General features: G+C 39.4%; 1 protein-coding gene across 1 annotated transcript in view; it reads left to right on the top strand.

The window, feature by feature from the left end:
• Nucleotides 1-20427, top strand: part of Malrd1 (MAM and LDL receptor class A domain containing 1) — a 617971-nt gene that overhangs the window by 58325 nt on the left and 539219 nt on the right. Inside the window, exon 7 of the mRNA XM_038334493.1 lies at nucleotides 7431-7597. Within this exon, the coding sequence (XP_038190421.1) occupies nucleotides 7431-7597 (167 nt within the window). The remainder of the gene's footprint in view (nucleotides 1-7430; nucleotides 7598-20427) is intronic.

The raw sequence follows: 20427 nt of genomic DNA, 5'->3' as shown, positions 1-20427 counted from the left end.
AAATATGTACTCTTAATTTAAGATTGTATTGATTTATTAATGTATACAGTGTGTGTGTGTGTGTGTGTGTGTGTGTGTGTGTGTGTGTATGTGTGTGTGTGAGTGTAAGTATGCCACAAAATGTATGTGAGAATTTGGATTTCTACTTCTACTATGTAGGTTTGGGAACCAAATGGAACCAAAAGTCCTCCTGCTTGTGTTTGCTGTATAAACACTTTGACTTGATAAGCTACCTAACTGGCTTAATAATATTAATTTTAATATACACACATGAATACTAAATTTATTACATAAAACCTAAAGTGAAGATCATCTGCTTCCTTACAAGAATGTGAGTTCAGTTCCCAGCACCCACACGCTTTTCACAGCAGCCAGAACTCCAGCCCTGGGGACCTGGCATCATCTTTTGGCTCCTGTGGGCACCTACACACACACTGCACATACTGCATGCACGCATACATGCACACACCTGCACAGACACTAAATTTTTTATTTACTATTTTTATTTGTATTTAACTAAAATTTCTTTGTATTTTTTCTTCTTTTTCTTTTATTCAAAATAAGTTTTTTCATATATAATAATCTGATTATGATTTTGCCTCATTCTATACATTCTAGTCCTTTCCCACCTTCCCTCAAATATGGATCCACATTCTTTCTATCTCTCATTAGAAAACAAACAGATAAGGAAGAACTTCCCCCCAACAAAAACAAGCAAACAAACAATGAACAAAGAAGAAGAAGAAGAAGAAGAAGAAGAAGAAGAAGAAGAAGAAGAAGAAGAAGAAGAAGAAGAAGAAGAAAGAGAGAAAGAAAGAAAAAAGAAACAAAGAGGCCAATACATTCACACACAGGAATTCCATTAAAAAATGGAAGACATAATATATGTATAAAGGGCAAATAAATATGTATATGGTCAAATAAAAAATGGCATGACATAGCATTATGAGACAAGGAACCTCTAAAGATTTTTTTTTTTAGTTTTTCGTGTTGGCATCTACTGCTTGGCCCTACCCTTAAGAGTGGTTGCTCTCCCCAGTAAGACTCCCTTGGATATAGCTAGCTTTTCATTTGCAAGTGCCTATCAGTTGGAGATAATTTCTTGGCTAGGGCTAGGGGATATGTCCATTTCTCTGTATGCTGTAGGACCCCACCTGGGCAGACCAGTGCAGGCCCTGTGCATGCTGCGTCAGTCTCTGTGAGTTCATATGTGTTCAATCCTGTTGATTAGAGGTCCTGTCTCCTTGGTGTCCTCTTTTCTCTCTGGCTTCTACATTCTTTCTGCCTCTTCTTCAGGTTTACCTATGACCTGAGGGGGGTATTTGATGGAAACATCCTTTTATGGTGTTCCAAGGCTGTGGGTCTCTGTATTTGTTCCCCTCAGGAAAATTCTCTGATAATGGCTGAGCAAGACACTGATCTATGAGTGTAGTAGAATGACTTAGGAGTAATTTTATTCTTATATTCCTTCATCAGAACAGTAGTATTTATTTTTCCCCACACCCTATCTAATCTCAGATTCTTGGCTACCCAAACAGCATCAGGTATGGGTTTCATATCAAGGAGGGGGCCATAATCAAATCAGGTATTTGTTGGCTACTTACACAAGCTTTGTGCCAAATTGCCTTGGTATATTACAAGCAGGACACCATTGTAGAACATAGGGTTTATAGCTTGGTGTTCAACTCTCCTTTGGCAGTGTGCAGAGTACCTTCCAGGGCATGATCACTAGTCCATAGGGGTAAAGGTTCCAGCTAGGCACCAGCTGGGCTTCTTCATGTTCAGTGAGTTGCATAGATATTGTCTTCAGCAATGGAGACTTACTGTCAGTTTGTGCTGACTTAATAGCCTTAAGCTTAGGTTGTTTGTAACTTCCCATGGGACCCCTTTGGCCAAGAATTCAATTAGATATAACCTTTCATTTCATGACAAGGTATGTCCAGTTGGGCCCTGTCTTCTCGGTTATTTTGTGATTTCATTTTAGATTGCCTTCATATAAATATACATTATAGGAAACTTTCGCTGTTTTCCTCATGACGCCTAAAATGCCCCCCTCTTTTAGCTATACCTCCCCAGATTCCATCTTTTTCCTTGCTCTTCACCTCCCTTCCCTATTTGATCTTCCCATTCCAATTACATCCATCTACCTTGTCCATTCATCTTCTTGAATATGAGGAAGATCTTGAAAATTTCATCTATTCTATAATATTTATTTTTTTAATTATAGCTTAAAGTCTTCTTTTGAAGACTTTTTAAGTTCATATCTTATGGAGATCATAATTGCATGTTTTATAATTTGCTTCCCTCGCCTTATCTGTGTGTTTTCATGTTTTGGAATATAACTTTTTGAGGTGTTGCCTAAAGATCTGGTATATTTCTTTGGAATTCTAGTAATGTCCCCTTTCATCTTTAATTGTGCTGAGTTGGGTCAGTCTTTTTACTATTTTTTGCTTTGGATAGAATAGTGGATTTATCAACCACACACATATCTTCAAAGTCCATTATAGGCATGCCAGCTATGTGAACAGGGACACATGACAGCTGGTTGCACTGGTGGACTCTTGTCTTTCACAGGATTTCAGTGGCATTGAACATCTACTGTACAACTGCCCATTGCCCACCAGACTTCAGTAAGCCTTCTTTCTTTGGATACCAGGGGCCTCTGCTGGACAAATTCAGCTTTGCAGTTTATACTGGACAGATTTTTAACCTTTCCAAACCTTTTTGGATTTTACTCCCTGGACTGCCTAATACTAAGGCTGGGTTTGTCTCCCAAGTATGTTTGGAAGAGGGGATGCAATTACAGCACTGAAGTTTATACAGACCTAAATCCAGAAGATGTATCTTCGTACCTTCCAGATCTCCCAAGTGTTGATCACCCCTGGATGAATGACATCATGGGTGTCATTCAGACTCCCTGACTTGTGATCATTTCTTGTTCTGAAGCTGGTAATTAGCTGGTTTTACTCAATGATAGATTTTCCATGAAGATGGTACCCAGAGTCATATAGATGAGAGAAAAGGGTTATGCCTCCAGTTTATCCATCTGCATGAGGCACTTTTGCAGTAAAACCTGCAAATGTATTAGAAGATTGTGAGAACTCTGGGCTTCTCCTGTAGCTGGGATTGTTAGTATCTTCACCAGGGCCTCCTGAGTTTCATTTGGATGAGGCTTCTGATTATTGCTCCTCTTTCACTGTTGGCAGCAACAAGGTTGCACCTATGTTTGTCATGGCTTACCTCTTTTGAGTGTGTTACTTGTCCTTTTCTCTGTATTGCTCAGGCTTGTGGCCACTGCCTTTTTGAATTGCTGGACATTCAGTTTCTCTTTTTGGAGAAGATTCTCTTTTTCCTATACCACCACTTCTCCTTAGATATGTCTACAAAGCAACTTCTCACTAGCCATAATACAGAAGAATCATTTCCAGATCTGAATATAAGCATTTCATTTTATTCTCTTTTATATTTTATAGTTTTTAGAAAGAGAAAAATTTTTAATTTTGCTTTTTTATAGGTAAAATATTTCCTCTCTAGCCTTTGTTAAATTTTTATTTTTTCTTTGATCTGCATATTAGTTTTTGTTCTTTTAAAAATATTTTTGCTGCTTGGTATTTTATGGGTTTTAATCTGTGATATGGTAAAATTCTATTACAGTTGCTTCAAATACTGCTTTTGTTGCTTTTCTGGTTTTCTCCTTATATTCCCTTTTTTATTAATTTTATTTTTGTTTTAGTTTTAGAAGAGCTACAAGTGTCCTCAAGTTTGGAGATTCTTCTCTCAACAGTGTTTCGTTTACTAATAAAAACCATAAGGACATTCTTAAGTTCTGTTACACTGCTTTGGGCACTATTGTTACTTTCTGATCCTAAATTTTCCATCTCTTTGCCTGTGCTCTCTGCTCTAGTCTGCTTCTATGTTGCAATGATAAGATACTATGACCAGAAGTAACCTCAGAAGGAAAATATTTATTAGGATTTCAGGTTACAGTATCACTGATGGAAGCTGGGGCAGGATCAGGAAGGAACCTGTAGGGAGGAGAAATACTGCTTACTGGTTTGCCTATATGGCTTGCTTAGCATCTTTATTTTTCAACTCAAGCCTACTTACCTACAGGTATCTCTATCCAGAGTAGGCTGGGCTCTCCTGCATTTACTTATCAATCAAGAAAAAGCCCCATAGACACGCCTTCAAGCCATTCTGATGGAAACAATTTCTCAGCTGAAAGTCCCTCTTCCCTTTTCCCATGTGTGTTTAAAAAGTCCTTTTTCCCACATGTGTTTAAGTTTTACAAGCTGACATAAACTAACGAATACATTATTGTAACAGGTCTATCTTTGTACCCCAGATTCAGACAAATGAAATGGAGACTTCTTATGAAATATGAAAACTTGGCCTTAGCTTAATCTTGTTCCCAAATAGCTCTTATACCTTAAATTAACCCATTTATGCCCCTCCACAGTAGTAGATACAAAGGAGTGACCACCGAGGGAACAGGCCCAAGCCAGAGACCACTGTGGGACTGGGCAGAAGCCAAGGACCTCTGCAAGAACAGACCCAAGCTAGGGACATCTGTGGGAACAGGCCTGAGCCAGCAACCTCCTCCAAAGCAGGTCTGAGCCAGTGACATTAGTCACAGCGGGCCCGAGGCAGTGATCCCCACAGGGGCAGGTTTGAACCAGTGACTTTCGCTGGAGCAAGCCCAAGGCAGAAACCTCCACAGGAGCAGGAACAGGTACAAGCGAGCAACCACCAAGAGTGCAGGCCCGAGCCAGAAGCATCTACAGGACCAGGCATGAGTCAGGGACCTCTGAGGAACAGGCCCAAGCCAGGGACATCTTAGGAACAGGCCTGAGCCAGCTACCTCAGCTTAAGCAGGTACAAGGCAGTGACCTTTACAGGAGTACACTTGACCGAGTGACTTCCACCAGAGCAGGACTGAGGCAATGACTTCCAGAGGAGCAGAGCAACCCTAGGAGCACTGAACCACCTCCAGGAACACTGAGTGACCTCCACGGTGGCTGGAACCATGGCCCTGACTGCACCTCAAGGAGCAGCCTTATGAACCTTGGATCCACTGGCACCTGGAAGATTGATCACCAGAGACAGAACCCCAACTACTTACTAGTCTACCCAAATTTGCGAAGTCCCTGCAAAAGCCAAGGAGACTGAGTCTTGTATGTAAAGCAAAGAGTCTTTATTTTAAGCAAGTTTGCAAACTCGGTCTTTCCTCATGTCCAACATATTGGAATAAACAGAGAGTCCCGAGCTCAGTTAGAATTGGGTTTTTATAATAGTAAAGGTGGGGGTGAGGGGTTTCTGACTTTCAGGACCTTTGATTGGCTGATATTTGTCTAGGGGTGTCCTGGTGCATGTGTGCTGGAAGGTGATCCTATCTACAGTGGTTGGAATGTTAGGCATTTCCTTTGGATGGTCTGTTTTTGGGTGGTGCTCAGGTAATGTCAGCTTGTAGTTCTTCCTGTAAACAGACACTGCTTCAAGGTAAACTACTGAGACCCAGGCCTCTTGTTAAATTTATCGATTGCTGAGTCCTACTCTGGCAGGTGATAATGGTTGGAAGTGAAGAACTTCCTTTGTGTGACTTGCCCATACTTAGGTTATCATGGTTGGCTCCCATACTACACCAATCAGAGGAAAAGATGGGTAGACAAGGTAAGAACACACTCAACACCACAAAGAGCAACAAGATACCAATAAAAACTAGTGGCTCTACAACAGCAAGCCTTGATCAACAAAATATAGATGAAGCATAAGAAAATAACCTAAAAATAACTTTAGGAGAAAGTTTGAGGCCATTAAAGCGGAAATAAAAATTCCCTGAAAGAAATGGAGGAAAGGAAAAACAAAAAATTAGAAGAAATCAAGAAATCTCTTAAAGAAAACAAAGAAAAAACAATCAAACAGATGAAAGAAACTATTCAAGACTTGGAAACTAAAATATAGACAATAAAGAAAACACAAACCAAGGGAATTATAGAAATGGGAATTATGAGAAAATGATCAGAAACCACAAATGCAAGCACAAACAGCAGAATACAAGAGATGGAAGAGAGAATCTCAAGTGCTGAAGATACAATATAGAAAATAGACTCATTGACCACATAAACATTAAATCAAAAAAAGCTTAATACAGAGAACTCTCAACAGAGGAATCTAAAATGGCTGAAAGACACTTAAGGAAATATTCAACATTCTTAGCCATCAGAGAAATGCAAATCAAAACAACTCTGTGATTCTATCTTACACCTGTAAGAATGGCCAAGATCAAAATCACTGATGACAACTTATGCTGGAGAGGTTGTGGGGTAAAGAGAATGTCCACTCTTGCATTTCTGGTAGGAGTCCAAACTGGTACAGCAGCTTCAGGTATCAGTATGGCGATTTCTCAGAAGATTAGGAAATAACCTACTTCAAGACCAGCAATACCACTTTTGGATATATACCCAAAGGATGCTCAATCATACCACAAAGACATGTGCTCAACCATGTTCATAGCAGCATTGTCATAGCCAGAACCTGGAAACAACCTAAATGCCCCTCAATTGAGGAATGGATAAGGAAAATGTGGTACATTTACACAATTGAATACTACACAAGAAAAAAATAACGACATCTTGAATTTTGAAGCCAAACAGATGGATCTAGAAAACATCATATTGAGTGAGGTAACCCAGACCCAGAAAGATAAATATCACATGTACTCATTTATAACTGGTAGAGAAAAATATATAGCTCAATAAAAGCAATAAAAATTAACTCATTTATATTAATCTACATTGTGCCACATGAATTATTACCTTTCCTCCATATTGTACCTCAAAGTTCCTCTACATCTATCTGGAGAATTCCCTGTCTCTCAGATCAACCTCTCCCAGTTTCTCTATTTCCCCAGATGCCCACCTATCTTCTCCTCCCTAAGTATTGACCACTCAGCTCTTTACCAAGCCAATGAGAAGGTGCTTTTGGCAGATGAGGTAAAAGAGACCTCAGAGTATTTCAAAAGATTATCTCACAAAATGTTATGTGTTTCTATTTCTTCTATTATCAATATTTTCATATCATTTTTATTTATATCAGATTTCCAGTCTCATCATTCCAGGATTTCCAGACATATGTGTGTCCGGTTCTGATACTTGCTTTTTCTTTTCAAAGTGACTCTGGTCTTTCACTATGCCTTGTAAAGTTTCCCTTGAAGAATTTGGAGTGATTTGATGTGTGAAATTAAAGCTCATCCATTTTTGTTATTATAATCATTTTCAGGTGTCATACCATTTAAAATAAAATATTTTAATTATGGTTTTAAAAAACTCCATAAAAAATGTGTGTTTCAAACAAACAAACCAAATAAATAAATAAACATAAGCAACCACATAATTGTTTCCCCAAATTGCTTCTTTTGTCTTCACTTTTAGGTTGCATGGTGTGGCTGAGGGACAATCATGCTTCTACTTTTGGATCTGTAGAGAGCAGTGCGTATTTTAACAGTTCAGTATATCATTGCATGGACGGACACTGCTATCTTCAATTCTATTACACTATGGAAAACAGTGTTCTGAGAGTAAGACTGTACACTAATAAGGTGAGAAAAATAATATTTAAAATACCTTGAATATATGACATTCCTGTTCTTAAGAACTTGCTTGTCTTTCTATTTCTCAGTCATGCATAGACTTGATATATTGTTTCTTAAATTCTTTTCACTCTTATGTGTATGCATGTGCACCGCATGTAGACAATGCCCTCAGGGGCCAGAAGAGGTGTTGAGCCCTGTGGCTTGAGTCACAATGGTGTCAGTCCTTTCTCCTCCATGTGTGTACTGGTAACCAAAGCCAGGTCTCCTGCAAGAGCAGAAAGTGTTCTTTTTCCACAATAGCTGAAAGCTACTTTTATTAAAGGTGAAGAAGTGAGCTTGGTGGTGGTGGCATGTGCCTTTAATCCCAGTACTTGGAAGTCAGAGGCAGTCAGATCTCTGTAAGTTCAAGGCCAGCCTGGTCTACACAACCTAGTTTCAGGACCGGCTCCAAACCTAAAGAAAAACCCTGTCTCGAAAAATCAAAAATCCCCAGTTCCCCCCAAAAAAGGTGAAGAAGCATGCACATCAGGGCACACAGAGAGAATTCCCCTACAAGACAGGAAGGGCAGACCTGAGCCTTTTCTGGAGGCCTGGGAGTTTTAATGGTCTTTGGTGGGCTAGAGGGGGGGGGGGGAAATCTTTTTTTCTAGTTTAGGATCTGTCAATTTAAATGAAGAAAGAGGAACTGAGATGCCCACAGCTTTGGGTACAGAGGTTAAGCTCAAGTCTTGAGCTTATTTGGCCAACTTAGATTAGTCATCTGCTGACAGGTAGGGTGGAGCTACCATGAAAGAAAAATCCTACCAGGCCTTTGTCTCAGGCCATGAGAGTAAAAAGGTCAGGAATTTTGCCATCTTTAATTATCTCACTGTGGCTCCTTTCCCTGTTTTTCTGCTGGGCAGAATCTGTCTAACTCCTAGTTCCACATTATCGGCTCTCAGTGGTCCACCTTAAACGCTGTTATGCATTTTAGGTGAAGGCTGTAAATTATTCAAGTTGACCAAAGGGACAAAGGAAAAGCAGTCAGAGTGCCTCTAAGGAGGGTCAATCTAAGGAAACAATGATAAAACTTAACCAGTGGTGAAGATCCAGCATATAAGACAGCCATTTAACAATGTGTGCATCTTTGAAGTGAGCTATGTGAGTGAGAAAGTGTCTACAGTGTTGTAGGAAGGCCACTAGTCAGTTCCCAGCGGCTCAGTCCTGAATAACCACACAGAAACTGTATTAATTAAATCACTGCTTGGCCCATTAGCTTTAGCTTCTTATTAGCTAACTTTTACATCTTAATTTAACCCATTTCTATTAATCTGTTTATGGCCACGAGGCTGTGGCTTACCAGGTAAAGTTCTGGTGTCTGTTTCTGGTGGGGCTACTTGGCTTCTTTTTGACTCCACCTCCTTTTTCCCAGCATTCAGTTTAGTTTTCCCTGCCTAGCTCTCCTCTACCTTATCACAGGCCCCAAACAGTTTCTTTATTAACCAGTGGTATTCACAGCATACAGAGGGGAATCCCACATCACAATATAGCATACACAAACTGAGTCTGTTGGTGTTTATGGTTTTCTTGCCTACAATTTTTCTCTAATAAGGGCAATACTGTCTCCCAATAATTTTCTCAACTATATTTTCAATGAGAATTATTTCAAGTGCTTTGAACCACTAAGCTATTTATCCAGCACTAGATTTAGATATTCTTTTTCCTAACTTTATTTGTTATACATTTTAAGAATGTTTTAAGAAGTCAACTTAGGTGATACTATCAGACTCCAACGTACTTGTGACATTGGAATAAAAATTCAAGAACCTATATTTAAGAAATTATGGTCCTGATAGAAATAATGTAATTGGAATTATACATTGTTAGCTCAGCTTTAGAGTTCTTGTGTAATCTGTGTGAGATTTTACATCTACAGTAATTATTAAAAGCATAAATATGATGGAAATAAAGTCTTTGTTCTGATCAGTAAGTAGGGATTTGAAGACTCATAGTTCCTGATTAAACACAAAGGAGTCATTTGAGTTAAATTTAAATGCATGCTATTGTGTAGAGTGAACATTGTGGTTATGCAAATGGGTTAAACAAATCCACAACTTTCCAGTTGATATATAATGGAATGAAATTAGCTACAATTTACATTTTGATTAATTACTCTGCAAATCTCCACTTCTATGAAGTCTATTTACTAGGAATGAAAAAAACCACAGGAATCGTTTATAATCATCTAAGAAATGGAAAATATTTTGCTGAAAATCCAACACTGGAGAGGCTGTAAGATTATTCAAAAGAGTTTCTTTTGTTTTGGAATGCTTTTAAATCCAGTTGAAATTTTCTCACGGTTTTTGTTGGATACATTGACAAGAACAGTCTGATTGTCACTTGTGCCTGTCTGGTAGGACAGAATACTTGTCACCTGCACTGTATTTTGCTCTTTTTCCTTCTGAAGCTTGAAGTATCAAGATAATTAATCCCAAAAGATAAGGATGCTTTTAAGAATGATAGTTGGGAACAGGGAAGGAATGCATTCAATTCACCTTGTCTTTTCCTTTTTCTACTTTTCTCATCATACCCAGTCCTTCCTCCTTCTTTTTGCTGCTTGAAGAAAAAAGTAGAGTTCTAAAACATTAACTTGTATCCGTATGGTACATCACAAGGCAAAATGCTGTTTGCTACTGGGATGAGATATGGATCCTAGTATCCCTTTTAAAAATATGATACACTTATTAATTCTTAGAGAATTTCATACAGCATGTTTTGATCATATTTATCCACCTGATACTCTGTCCAACTTTTTCCCCAAACTCACTTCATGTCCTCTTTTTTCCCACCAGATATTTTTTGGTGTGAAATATTAATATTATATAATGTTCTTTTTTATATTTCTCTTCTTGTTATATATTTTATTATTTAAAACATTTTTAGCTCAATTTCTTACAATCATACTCCACTGTCTTCCTTGACGTTCTATGAGCTGTATGTTAGAGGCTGTTTTGTAAATGTACTATTTGAGGGCAGGCACCTCATGGTCAGCTTACCTTTGCTTTTTTTTTTTATTGTGGCCTCTGTAATTATTTCTTTCTGCTAGAAAACTAAGCTTCTTTGATGAGGGGTGAGATCTGCCCCATTCTTTGGGTATGACAATATGTGTTTAGGATTCAGTTACAGATTATAGGACAGAAGTAGTAGGTTCTCCTCTAGGTTCTTTGGCTTTACAACTGCAAGTATTGGCTAAATTTGCAGAGCCAGACAAAAATTATCTCCTCTTGAACTAGCCTTAGTCCAGTTAGGTAATTTTTGGTTACCCCTTGGACCTAAGTGCCACTATAGCACTTTTTAGAATATCTTAGCATTGCAGTTATTATTGTGGTTCATTGGCATTATAGATGGAAAGGACTATTGATTATTTCTCTCTCTTTGCAGCTTTCATAATTCCTTCTTTAATGTGTTATTGGGATATATTTAAAGTATTTCAGTCAATTTAATAAGCTGTTCGAGAGATTGGCATAAGTTATTTTTTTTACATTTTCTGCCATGTTGGCAACTTCCCATATACATGGAAAAAACTCTACACACACAAACACCTAAGAAACTTTTAACCAAATTAATTTTTATCTGCATATGCTAAGGTATTATTCATGCCTCAGTAATCTTTCAGGTTTTCAATTATCTCCTTTGACCAAGGAATAGTGAAAAAAAATCTAAAATGGTTTTATTGAGTTCAGATTATGCTTGCAAATGTTTTAAAAATATGTTCTGATGATATCTCATGACAAAAATTTGTCAATGCTTATTTACATATCTAAAGAGATATTATCATACATTAAAATAATATTTGCATTAGTTTTCAGGATTATTTTAATCCATCCAAAATATCACTGATAGATTTTCAAAGTTTTAGTATATATAACAATAAAAATCAATGATATCTTTCTGTTAGTGGCCTTGGAGCTATGTAATAAAAGACTCAGAAATTGCCTGTAAGTGCCACATATTTATTTAATTAGAGTGTGTTACATTGAGTCATCTAGGAGGGGCTTATCCTACAGAATGGAAATGTGTGTAATGACTCAAATTGAGTGTAGAGTGTTGTACATCAAGCCCTCAGATCATACTTATTTTGAAAGTGTTCATGTTTTTTCTGACCCCCTCTTTACCATTTGTTGATCATGAATGAAGACTCTTCCTCGGAGTACATTTAAGTCACAAGTCCATGCTTTATCCCACACATAAAAGGACTATCAACTACCTTTCAAATATGTCTCGACCTAAACCACCTTTGTCTTTTGAATGAAGACAATTGTTTTCTTCATTCTGGAAATCCAGTTCCTGTTTGTAGTTTAGCTATGCAGAGTCAAGAACTCCCGTCTCCATCTACAAAACAGTATCAATAGCAACACACTCCCTTTTTGAATTTTTTTTTTAGTGCTAATAGGTTATAGATAATTGGAACTTATCTTGTAACTTTTACATTTTTTTTAAAATTTTCATTTCCAAATAAAATAAATATAGAGGTTGGATCAGAATGAAATTTCTTAGAAGGTATTGATGTTCTTATATAATACAATTTTAAGGCTATAATTAGTTCTATTAGAACATTTCTTCAGTTTTATGATTTTATCATAAGATGTGTTCAAAAGTAGATTTTTCAAAAATCAGTATTGAAGTGTTCCATCTGATTTCTTTTCTGGGAAGGCACAGTGTTTGACAGGTACGTCAGAGTTTTTTAACCTTATCTGGAACAGCAAAGAAGTTTTAAAGTTGTTGATCAACTGATTAATGATGGGCTTTAAGGTAATAGAAAATTAGAACATGCTTGAAAACCTTTCTGAAGCTGGGGGTTTAATTATTTATGTTTTAATATTGTCACTTGTTCAAACTAACTGAATAGTCTGAGATTAAGAACAGAACTCAAAAGTTACCTTCAGTTAGCTGGGGGAAGTTATCTTTTCACCACAAGTGTTCTCAAACAGAGAAACAGTAGAAAAATCTCAGTCTCACTCATAATATACATTAAGTTAGTATATGGGAAGAAATTCATTTTTCAAAGTGTTCTGTTCAGTTAGAGGGTAAATGCATTTACCTTCAGGTAGAGGGAAATCGGTCAGTCACTGTGGACAATGGCAAATGCTTTAAATTATTCTTCTAAAGTGGTCATCGTGGGGATTGGTAGGTGTAATTTGCCACATAGTGTCATTGAGAGCTGGCTTAGAAGTGTCTTCTTGCTAAATAACTAAAGTTATATGGAAATAATTGGTGAGGAAATTTGTTATAGACCTTAATTTCTTCATCTCAGTGTGACACGAGAGATCTCACCTCCAACCTCATGTGTGGTCCTCCCCCCTGTGGAAATCTCAGGACTTGATAGGAATGCAGAAGGACAGGAAGCACACTCAGTAGATCTGAGAGACCTTCTTAAGTATTTGAGGCTTGGGAATCTGGGATAGGCATCAGAGGCTATAACACTCAGTGGCAGATAGATTCATTTTAGGAAAATCTTGGACGTGGATGAGATAAGCAGAACTGAGGAGAGAGAAGCCTATTACCTGGGAACATGCCTTCCATCATAAGACTTAGAAGTGGATATTTCCTGTTTATTCCATTTCATACTAGAAGCAAGCAAGGCTGCCAGAGCTCAACCTCACCTGAGGAAGTTCTGTCACCTCACATTTGCACTACAGAATTTCGTGAACAATAATGGTTACCTATATTATGAATAATTTCATTTATTTTCCCCAGGAAAATGTCAAAATAACTTGAATGCTTGCTAATATCTGAAGAAGGATAGGGTTAATTCAGAGTATGGAAGCAAGGTCTTAGAACACAGTGGCCAAAACTATTAGCTCTGATAAGCAGCACAGTATAGACTTTGTCTCAGATCTTAGCTCATAGCACACAGTAATGATTTTACTCATTATTGCTTCAAGTTGCTGTAATAAACGATCATCATAGAAGTCTAAGATATGATATGGGAAAGGGAAAAGCTTTTGAGGCAAAATTGTCAGAGAGTCAAATATACAAATGCAATCTTCAGAGAGTAATTATGTGTTGTAGAATATTATCTTAAGATGTGTTGCATTTGTTTATGCTGTGGAACATTTGTTTTAATAATGCAAAGATGTGCTGCACTCTTTTATGTTGCATTTGTTAAACTCTGTGAAGCTGTCATACTTTGCCTTTCTAAAACACCTGATGGTGTAATAAGGGACTGACAGGCCAAAGGCAAGGCAGGAGAAAGGATAGGCAGGACTGGCAGGCAGAGAGAATAAATAGGAGGAGGGATGTGGCAGGAGAAGAAAAAAAAGCAAGAGAACAAGAGGAGGACTCTAGGGACCAGTCACACAGTCACCCAGCTACACAGCCACACAACCAGCCATGGAGTAAGAGTGAAAGTAAGATACACAGAAGTAAGAAAAGATAAAAGCTCAGAGGCACAAGGTAGACGGTTAAGAAAACCAGGCTAGAGACAAGCCAAGCTAAGGCCGGAGCTCTTGTAAGTAATAATAAGACTCCACATGTAATTCATTTGGGAACTGGATGGCAGGCGCCCAAAAGAGTGAAGAGAAAAAAAAACCCAACAACAAAATTACTTTGTGTAGAAATTAGAATCACTTCTCCTACAGGTTGAAAACAAACCAAAAGCAAAGCTGTGCCTGCATGTGCAGCTACATATTCTCACACCGCACGAGCCTGCCTTCCAGCAGCACAGCGATGCTGCACAATGTAAGCAGATCAGCGTTTAAGTCGCCAATTCTGCCAGCTGCCTTTTGTGGTGTTATTTCAGAAATGCAATTGCTTATATCCTCTTGATAGGAGGAAAAAGATGGAAGATGTGTGATTGGATGTGGTCAATGTCCGCTGTAAGCATATTTGAAAATTCCACACCAAATCCTGTTAGTATGTGCAATTGACATGCATTAATAAAGGGAGATATTTTAAATAGTTTTAATGTACAGATATGATTACTTTTATATTTTCCTTCAAAATTATTCTTACTATTACATAAGTACTTTAAGAGTTCCTAGTACTTAGAGCACAAAGATACATGACTTCCAACTAAACATTGTTATACTAAAATCCTGGATAATGGGAATCTGTGGCTGCTGATGTAATAAACCAATCAATAAATCCAGGCTTACTCTGAGCACAGCACTCTTGGTGGCCCCAAAGGAAGTTGAGAAAACCAGGAGGAGAAACCAAGAGGTGGGGACTTTTAATAACCTCAGTGGTAGAGCTGCTGATTGTACAGGCTTTCTCAGGGATGGGGCGGAGTCTGGACTGAGGCAACCCCAGGGGAGGGGTTTGGGGGTGGAGCTTCCACCCGAATATTCCTGACTCTTTGAGTATATGTATGCCCAGGACTGGTGTGATGCTTCCACACAAACTTTCCAGACTCTTTGTGTATAGGGATGCCAGGGGCTGGAACAGTGCTTCCACTTAGACATTCCAGATTCTTTGGGTATAGGGGCACCTGTTTAAGTCTGGATACTTCCAGTGGGCGTGGGATGATGTGAGAAGCGGGAGAGTTGGGATTTGGTGGGTTCATACTCTGCAGGAAGTGTGGGAGGAGAGGCATCATGTTACCTGCCATCATGGAGACCTCAGGCATCTGCTTCTTTCCTGCCGCCCTGCTCCTGATCGCCGGCTAGCTTATGCCCCGAAATAATAACACACAAATTGTATTCTTTTAAACACTGCCTGGCCCATTATTTCTAGCCTCTTATTGTCTAATTCTCACATCTCTTGCTTTAACCCATATCTAATAATCTGTGTAGCACCATGAAGTGGTGCCTTACCGTTTAGTTTCTAGCATACGTCCATCTTGGGCTGGAGCTTCATCGCGTCTGGCTTCTCTCTGAGGAGAGGCACGGTGGTCTGTCTAACTTAGGAGAGGCGTAGCATCTGACTGAGCCATCTACCTCACTTCCTTCTTCCTGTTCTGTCTACTCCACCCACCTAAGGGCCGGTCTATTAGATGGGCCAGGCAGTTTCTTTATTAATTATCCAATGAAATCATCAGATAGATAGAAGACACACCTACATCATTTCCCCTTTTTCTGTTTAAACAAAAAAGAAAAGCTTTCACTTTAACATAGTAAAATTACATATAACAAAACAATTATCATGCAAAAATTACAGTTACAATATTTATATCTACTTTATCTTTTGTCATAACAAAGGAAAACAACTATAACTATCTATTCTTCAGCTCCATCAAAGACTCCAGAAGAACACAATATTACCTAAGTAAATAAGAAATATGCAATTTCCATATAACTCTAGAAATGATAGAGACATCTCGCTGCCTGGACAGTCACCCAAAGTTCTTTTGTATTGTTGGGGCATCTATCTTCAGCCTATAGGCCCACAGTATGCAGCAGAGTTTCCCATGAAGCAGGAAATTTCAAAGACAGTTCAGTCACTATCTGCTGTGTCCTGCAGAATGTCTCGCAGACTCTTTTATGAATCAGGAACCCAGAGAGATCATCTTACCTATAGGCAAGTTCAGCAATCCTCTCTCTGAGGGTTCTCTGTGTCCAGTTTATGCAATAGTCCAGGCAAGAGCAATTTCTTGCCCAAATGGCTATCAAACTCCATAAGTAGCCTCTTCGATGCCCATCTTCCTCTTGAAGTAGATTAGTGCTGCCAGGAGCAGATGTGTCTCATTGTCATGAAAAGCCCTATGTTATTAAAACATTTAAAATGCCATATTCTATAGTCTTTGAAAGATATGAAGAATGCATATTTAACTTAAATATATCACTATATATCTAGAAAATCTAACTAACATGACTACAAGCTTTACTATTATTGATGACTATTCATTAACAACCTATATACATTACATTTTTAAAATGAACTACACAATCACAATACCTTAATCAAGATCAGACATACATATACATATAACAAAATTGACCTTAAAATCCATACCAATGCAAACTATTCATATCTATATCATATCCCCCTTTAAATGTAAAAGAACATTTATAAACAATATTTGGGAACATGGGCGCAGTTATTTCTCTCCAAACTGCTTCCTGCTGAATGGGGGCGCTGTTATTTAGGTCTTTCATGGTGTAACCTGTGTGCCACTTTCATCTCAGTTGGCAGTTGAGTGAAGTAATTTTTTGAGGGTGTTCACAGCAACCTTTCAGGAGGGCGTGGTCTATCATACCATATTGGGATAGAAGCAATCCACAGGGTTTCATTTTCTGTGAAAACAAAAGAAGAATCTCTTTTCCAAAGTATCATATCCTTAGATCCAAATTCTGAAGTCAAGGTATTTTCAAAATATCTATCTTGGATTAGTTCAGCAGCATTTGTAAACAAATATCTTTTAGCAGCTGTTGCTTCTTCCTCAGCATTCAAACAATTCAAAGAGAGCATAATAGTATACAGTATCAAGATTCTCTGTGTATTTTCCATCTTTGTGCGGCTTTATTTTAACCTCTATTTCGTTTATTTTTACTTTTATTTTTTGAGACAGGTTCTCTGTATATCTTTGTCCTGGAATAACTCTGTAGATCAGGCTGTCCTTGAACTCTCAGAAATCCGTCTGTCTCTGCCTCCCCAGTGCTGGGATTAAAGGTGTGTGCTACAAAACCTTGAACTCACAGAGATCTTTCCGTCTCTGCCTCCCAGGCATTCGGATTAAAGGTATGTCCTGCCACACCTTGAAGTCACAGAGGTCAATCTACCTCTGCCTCCCAAGTGTTGGGATTAAAGGTGTATACCACCACAACAAACTACTTCCTTTTTCTTTCTTTCTTTCTCTTTTTTTTTAACTGTAAGAACTTTAACTTTGCCGGGCGGTGGTGGCGCACGCCTTTAATCCCAGCACTCGGGAGGCAGAGGCAGGCAGATCTCTGTGAGTTCGAGGCCAGCCTGGTCTACAAGAGCTAGCTCCAGGACAGGCTCTAAAAAAGCTGCAGAGAAACCCTGTCTCGAAAAACCAAAAAAAAAAAAAAAAAAAGAAAAAAAAAAAAAAAAAAAAGAACTTTAACTTTTAGCCTGCATGTATTTTTAACTCACTGCAAACCATTTAGAGGTTTTCTTTGTCTTTGAATCTCTCTTTACTGTATATCTCTCTTTTTCTGACCACACGAGTCTTTAATTTACCAAGCAATATAGGTAGGATTAAAGCCGTGGCTTTGACAGCTAGATCCAGCCCATTCCTTAGCTTTCCAGCCTCATGGCAGAGGTACCGGTTGTAGCCATGTTTATCACCACAACTCTGTGGCGGTTCAAGGTCCCTGCCAGCAAGCAAGCTGCAGCATTCTTCTCAAAGACCAACCACATTCAAATGCTCTGTACGTAGTCGGACCGCCTGCCCGAAAGAGTCAGAGTTTGCGCTGGCAGTACGGACCAGAATGCCAGCATTTTAAATGGCCCAGCTTTTTTCCTGCTACGGCTAAAAACCGAAAAGCATGCATTCAGCTCTTCATCAACACCGTTTAAGTGTTTCGTGTCAGGACCTCTTAAAAGAGCTCCAGGGTTTTGCAGCTAAAGCTGAGTCAGGAAGTCTCTCTCAGATGAGAGTGTTTTCTTGCCTCTTGCAAACAGAGCCAGACAGCTTTCTCAAGCTTTCTGTGGATTCAGTTATCCACGTTGGGTGCCATTCTGTAGTGAGGGGCTGCGGGCCAGCTTCCTGCCGCCCTGCTCCTGATCGCCGGCTAGCTTATGCCCCGAAATAATAACACACAAATTGTATTCTTTTAAACACTGCCTGGCCCATTATTTCTAGCCTCTTATTGTCTAATTCTCACATCTCTTGCTTTAACCCATATCTAATAATCTGTGTAGCACCATGAAGTGGTGCCTTACCGTTTAGTTTCTAGCATACGTCCATCTTGGGCTGGAGCTTCATCGCGTCTGGCTTCTCTCTGAGGAGAGGCACGGTGGTCTGTCTAACTTAGGAGAGGCGTAGCATCTGACTGAGCCATCTACCTCACTTCCTTCTTCCTGTTCTGTCTACTCCACCCACCTAAGGGCCGGTCTATCAGATGGGCCAGGCAGTTTCTTTATTAATTATCCAATGAAATCATCAGATAGATAGAAGACACACCTACATCACTTCTTGAGGGGACTGAGAAGACAGGTTGCAAGGAGAAAAAATAGACTGTTGTCATTGGCCATATGGACAGCACTAGCCATGGAAAGGGTGAAAACTGCCAGAAAGAAAGCCAGAGAAGCAGTTGCTGAGTAGGTGCCCATTTGAGCTTGGAGAGGCAGTGCCAATGGTGAAGTCCCAAGTGCTGGTGTAGCTGCTCACATATCTGGAGAACCCCCTGTAGGCTGGCCTCAGCTCTGGCAGCAGGAGGGACCTGTAAAATATGCTTGAAATTAGGTGGGATCTACATAGGCTCTGGAGATGGATAGTTTTCACCAGACCAGATTTCTCGAAACTGCAGCAGAACTTCTCCCAGCAAACTGCAAGTATCTGTCTGTAAGACAGCTGGAACAGATTTACATTTTGGTGTCATAGCAAACAGCTGTAGGTTAAAAGGCATGGCTATTTTAGAAGACAAAGGAAATTTTAAAATTCTGAACCTCTGAAGTTACATCTGAAACCTGTTAATCCTGGACTATGAGGCCTGTGAAAGGGGCACCCCTGTCTGCACTTCTAGCAGGAAATTTAACTAATGAAGTAATGAGTTACCAGTACCTTAAGTCATCAATTGCCATCAGCCATCTGAGAGGGATAAGTAAACGAGCAGAAGTGAGACAGCCTGTCAGTCCATTATTAGACCATCAGGTGTTTTAGAAAGGCACAGTATGACAGCTTCACAGAGTCTATAAATAGCAAAGATCTCAAGTCAGCTCTTGAAAGCCATCATCCACCAAGTCTTCTGTATGTTTCAGGTGTACAGTGGTATAGATAGTAATTTCATCACCTGAGTTTCAGTAGAAGTATTTGAAACAAAATATCTGCATCATGAAGTGCTTGCCAGGGGCAAGCTTGAAATCCAGACAGGCAGAGGAGCAAGGAGATTGATTGCCTGCAGGCAATAGTTGGGAGCCGAGAGAAAGCCTAGGGACAGCGGGAGGAGAGGGGCAGAAAAAGAGTGCGCAGGAACCTGGCCAGGGTAGCTCAGCCCCAGTTTTGATAAATTTTGAAGGGTTTTGGGTAACGAACTTGGACCCGGAAGTATCCACTCACAAGTCATTAGCAGGAGACTGGAAGACTAAGAGAATCCTCCAAAATAGCCTGGGATCAAAACAGTAGGAGAGTTGTGGTTCCCCTGTGCAGGACATTTCCCAAACAAGCGTCCCAAAAGGTAGAGACTGTCTCTACCCCAGAACAGACCAGCCACCTGAAGCGTCTTGGCAGGCAGACTGGAAGGCAAAAGGGGTCCTTCACCTCTTTAGAGGCTATGGATTGAAAATGGGTAATTCATGCAGCGAGTCTGTCTAATGGCGGGGAACTGAGAGTGGTTTCCATGGCCACCTGGTAGCGGGAACACTCCATTCTTCTCAGATTCAGCACCAAATGTTAAGTTTAAATTCTGGCCAATAGGAATTTGCCGCCGCTAATGTAATAAACTAATCAATCTAAATCAATAAATCTAAGTTTATTCTGAAAACAGCATTCTTGGGTGGGCCCAGGGGAAGTTGAGGATACCTCAAGGGTAAACCATGAGGTGGGGGCGTTTAATGCCCTCAGGGGTGGAGTCACTGATGGCGGGCTTTCTCAGGGGTGGAGTCCACACTGAGGTAACAACAGGGGAGGGGGCTTGGAGCAGAGGCTCCACCTGAACATTCCAGACCTTTTGTGTATAGGGATGCCAGAGATTGCAGGGGCACTTCCACCCAAACACATATAATTAAAAGAGCAC

Source organism: Arvicola amphibius, chromosome 6 (assembly GCF_903992535.2).
Source record: "Arvicola amphibius chromosome 6, mArvAmp1.2, whole genome shotgun sequence".
Taxonomy (NCBI): domain Eukaryota; kingdom Metazoa; phylum Chordata; class Mammalia; order Rodentia; family Cricetidae; genus Arvicola; species Arvicola amphibius.
The sequence above is the reverse complement of the archived record's forward strand: the minus strand, read 5'-3'. Positions and strand labels throughout refer to the sequence as shown.